This window comes from Lotus japonicus, chromosome 5, assembly GCF_012489685.1.
Source record: "Lotus japonicus ecotype B-129 chromosome 5, LjGifu_v1.2".
NCBI classification, from domain to species: Eukaryota; Viridiplantae; Streptophyta; class Magnoliopsida; order Fabales; family Fabaceae; genus Lotus; species Lotus japonicus.
Genome location: NC_080045.1, coordinates 19,985,250 through 19,990,293, shown reverse-complemented (window position 1 = coordinate 19,990,293; position 5,044 = coordinate 19,985,250). Strand labels below are relative to the sequence as shown.

Sequence of the window (5,044 nt, the reverse complement as noted above, 5' to 3'; positions counted from 1 at the left end):
CCCAATAAACTTTAAAAGAAAAAGTAGGATGACAATAACCAAATAAACAGATAACTATATCAAGAATAGATATCTTCAGAGTACTATCATATATTTTTACCAAGACATGCATGCTTACATAATTACAAGAGTAATTGTAATTCAAAACTTAAAATGCAAGTGAAAAAAGTAGCTATCCGTATATATGATGATAAACTCTGTAGACTTAGAAATCCATTATGTGGTGAAGTCATCCAAAACAAATTCATATATATGAACAATATTTGCTTATTAAAAAAATATGAACAATATTTTATGTGCCCAATTGCCCACACTATCCACACATTCCTCTTTATGAACAACGTTTTATGTGCCCATAATTCCTATCTCTTTGTTGTCAGACTTGTTCTTCAAATAATTCTGTACAATGAAAAAGCAAAACCGAAAAGAGGTGTAATTCTGAAAGCTAATTTTTACAGGAAGGTGAAAACTAAAATTTTAAATCACATTTTACTATCTTGATTGCAGCCTGCACAGTCTCATGATTCTAGAGGTCTTCAAGAGCATCTTGCGAGTACTGCAATTATGATCCCAATTTTCTGTAATTTTCTACAATTTCAAGGATCTTAACCGCAATTTCAAACCTTGATCAAAATTCGATTTCATTTTCACTCACTTGTTGGATATGAAGCAAGCAGATTGCTAGGTATGCAAGGAGAGTTTCTCCAAACACGAGCATGCAATTTGAGTATCTCCCTTGCTTTCTCCTTGGCCTTGTTGCCACTATCCACTTGAAGCACCAAACACAGTTTGGCCACCACCCCAAACTGCACCATCTCTTGCAAAACACTCGGTTTCGCAGAGAATCGTGAAACCGATAGCAGAATCCTAACAGCCCTATCGTTCGCCATTGTGGAAACCCTGAGAATCTTCTTGGACACGATGGCTAGCCCCGCTCCATGGCTTAAAAGCTCCGCGCGCCCGTCCGCGCACTGACATAAAATCTCCAAAAGCACCATCATCATCTCACAAGGCTTCCTGTCCTTGCAATCCAGAAGAAGCTCGACCAGAACAGGTACCGCCCCAGCTTCCACTGCTTTGATCCTGTTCCTCCCGAACGGAACCAGCTGAATCAGCGTCTTCAGCGTCGCCTTGGAAGCCTTCAGGGAAACCTGATCTTTCAAGACTTGTACCAATTCCACAAACAACTCACCTCTCAGATTCGCTATCTTCGCTGAATCAGCCACTTCAGACATCGATTTCAGCAACAAAACTGCGTAAGTTCGCGACTCGTAGAGTCCTTTCTGCATGATCCTCGTCAAGGAGAGTACAAATTCACCATTTTGGTAGCTAAAGAGGGTTTTCAAACCTGATTCTTGTAAATTAAGAGTGAAGAGGATGCTCAAAGCTTCATCTGCAGGACCTGATTTTAAGTCAAACCCTTCAATTTCATCATCTAAAGATAAAGAATTGGTTCTGGTTGTTACAACAGACGCTAAGCACTCGACCGCGCCAGCGGATTCAATGCAGCGTCTGTTGGTTTCGCTCTCAGAAGCGATGGATTTGAGCCTTCCGAGAGATTGGATCTGCAACTGAGGAGAGTCTGAATGAGAAGCGTCTATGAGAAGCTTTTTTATTGCGGTTTTTGACACTGGAGGCTTTGGAGTTGGGATCCTTTCGACTCCGTGAGAGGAGTTGATTGTGCACCACGCTTGGATGAGTCTCCGGAGCGTGTGGTTCGGCGTGGGACCGGTTGAATCGGAGAGATTTAGGGCCTGTTTGGTGACCGGGCAGGTTTTGTTGTTCTCTGAGAAGAGCCATTTCTCGATGCTGTCTCGGTCGTAGGTGATTCCGGTGGAGATTGTGACGGGGTCCTTCATGATTTCTAAGGAAATTGGGCAGAGGAAGAATGGAGGCACTTCAATCTCGTCCATGATTCAGGTGAAGCAGCTGCAAATTTGGACTTTGAAAAATGAAAAGTGAATGCTTTTGGTTTGGTTACGTTTGATATGAGAGAGGGATGTTGAGGGTCTTGTTATTTATAGTTTTATAGAGTATCCGTGTTCAGACTGTGGGAAAGTCAATACACGCAAAAGTCCGCCTTAGAGGAGGGATAGTAATGACATTTCCATATGGATCATGCGAAGGGCTCAAGAATGACCAACTTTACCTGGTCAGTAACATTAACAAAGATAGAAGAACTTAGCAAATATAGAGATGTTGCCTACTTCTTCTATTTAAAACATGGTGTAAAACATTGGTTTATTTCTCATTTTCTATCCAAATATATGGTAAACTTATAATGTCTGTGGAATGTGAATAACTTTGAAAGTTTAGAAAATATAAATTTTACCAATTAGGTCTAGCACAATTAATAGATAACTAGACTTCTTAAGCATTTAATTCAGAGTTTAATTACTGGGAGGTGCGTATTAAGAAAGTTCATTGGGAAGTGACCTACCCAATTAATATGATAGCTTTGGCAGACATTACAATTTAGTAAGACTCGCATGAATATTTTAATCAATGAAAGATTGTTAAAAAAAATTCAAAAAAATTGTTGTTAGCACTCTTCAACTATTAGTGGAAGAAGGTTTAAAATAATTTAGTCCATTTGATTTGTGAGAAATTTGAGTAAATACAAGATAAAATCTATGAAATAACTAAATTCTAAAAATTGAAAATTTGAAAAATTAAATTTGCACAAAAAAATAAAATTGTAATTTAATTATAGGAAAGAGACAACAAAAATTAGTTAAATTTATATTTTAATTTTTTTGGTAGATATTTTAATGCATAAACTTTCAAAAGTTATTTTTCTTATTAGGTAATATAATTAGGCAAAAAGAACATTGGAGTTAAGAAAATAATAAAACTATTATATATTAGGTGACAGGCAGAGATTAATTCCATTTTTGAGACGTAGTGATTATCAAAGTGAGTTTTAACCCTCAAAACAAATCATTTTCATACTTACCCTTTAAGTTCGAACCCTAAATTGTCACTATACTTTTTTTTTTTGATAATCTAAATTGTCACTATACTTAATGAACAAATAAAGATAAATACTTTTTCAAAAATAACATAAAATGTCGTTGAAGAGAATGTTTGATATTTCTTTTCCACATGAAAATACTGAAAGATAAACAAATAACTACACGAACAAATTTAGACACATACAATACAAAAATAGCAAAAAAAAGGAGAAAATTTCAAAATATGCATAAGAGACTCCTCAAAAAAATTAACATTTCAATCCCAAATCCCAACTCTGCATGTCCCTCATCCAGCTTCTCTATAATAAGTATATTTTAAGAAATTGCTTTTATTTTTAAATCAATAAGGAAAAGGATAAAGAAAAGGGGGTTAAAAAGAATTGAACACATATGCATGGAGGAATATTATTTATGTCATTTTACCCCTTTTGACTTTCTCTTTAGAGTGCGGTGGCCGTTAGTTGGTTTCTCTCTCCATCTCCAACTCACTAGGCTTGATTAAGTATACCTTGAGGGTTGACCGTTGGCCGACATTTAAAAAAAATGCAAATGAAAAAAAAAAACAATAGTGGAACTTTCAAAGCGTTGACATATGAGAATTCATAAAAAAATATTAATTGATCCCTCAAAAATAGAAAACAAACAAGAAATACTGAGATATTCCCTTGAGTTTTTTTTAGGTAAGCCAAAGAATTGTATTCCTTGAGTGGTGGATATGTTGCAACGAACTAACCAGCAAATCATAGCGAGGCCTTTTTAAGTTTTAACCATAACTACATTAGCTGCATGCTTAATAGCTTATTCTAGTTGTCACAGTTCCTTTGACCAAACGTATTGGAATTTTTTTTTATCTCATCGATTTCTTTTACTTAAATAGGGTATGAGATATATGATTTAGATAAAGGAAGTTCATAATCAATCTCTTGAAGATGCAATTTATATTTCTGATGTAAAAAAAATATTACTTTCAAAAGCATGAATGTGTAATTGAAGTATCAAAAAATATTAAAGAGTATAATTATAATTAATCATTATTTTTTTAAAAAATTACAGTTACTTTATTTTAATTTTACTATTACAAACAATTCTTAGCATCATTGTTAAATAACTGAGCTCATTTAGAATAATTCATTTGAAGATATGTATTCATTTAATGTGATTTCTGAGTTTTGAGAGAATTAGTCTTATAAATATTGACTATGAGAATACCTTAATATTAGAAAGAAATACGAGATTCAGCAGTTGGCTAACTCTGTTAATAGAGTGTAAATAGAAAGTCTCTTGAAGAGAAATTCCAAATGAAATATAATTCACATCCAAAATTCCACAACCACATAGATATAGAAAAAAAAGAGTGAGTGAGAGATATGATAGGAAAAAGAAGTGAACAATAGAAAAAAGAATGAAAGTGAAATGAAACAAAATGAGAGTGGATGTGTATTTAAAATATATATGGCAAATTACACTCACATCCTTTGAGGTTTATCATTGTTGTACTGATCAGGTACTCTAAGATTTATTATTATAACACTCAATACCCCTCTATTATTCAAAATAATATATGAAGGATGATAGATTAATGAATTTTACAAACTAATGAGAGGTCAGGACAATCATGGAAGGTGAGTGTAATTTTCCCTTTAAAACATGGTACTCTAATTGATAATTTAAGCATCCTTTGAGATGATATTGTGATGAGTTTGTAATTTCCAATATTTTTTTATCTATTTTTCAATCATAATATAATATTTATTAGATCTTTTATTTTTTTCCTATCTCTCTTCTCTCCATTTTATTTTCACTTATTTTATAATTTTAATTCATTTTTTTATGGCGTAAAATTTTAAAATATGTGTTATTATTGTTATATGTATTAAAAGATAATGGACATTGATATTAATATCACCCACACATATCATTATCATCCCCAATGTGTATCACACTTTAAAGTGTGTTACGTTTTCTACCGCTACACATTAGGGTGGTTGGTATTAATAAGAGTGTGTCTAGTACTTTTAACAATGACCAAAGATAATTTACAGATTAATAAATGATATAGTTTAATTTTA

General features: G+C 33.3%; 1 protein-coding gene across 1 annotated transcript; it reads right to left on the bottom strand.

The window, feature by feature from the left end:
- Positions 1-249: 249 nt before the first annotated feature.
- Positions 250-2,006, bottom strand: LOC130720725 (E3 ubiquitin-protein ligase PUB23-like). Its single transcript, XM_057571413.1, has one exon. The coding sequence runs from the start codon at positions 1,911-1,913 to the stop codon at positions 648-650; it is 1,266 nt and encodes a 421-aa protein (XP_057427396.1). The 5' UTR covers positions 1,914-2,006; the 3' UTR covers positions 250-647.
- Positions 2,007-5,044: the final 3,038 nt, after the last annotated feature.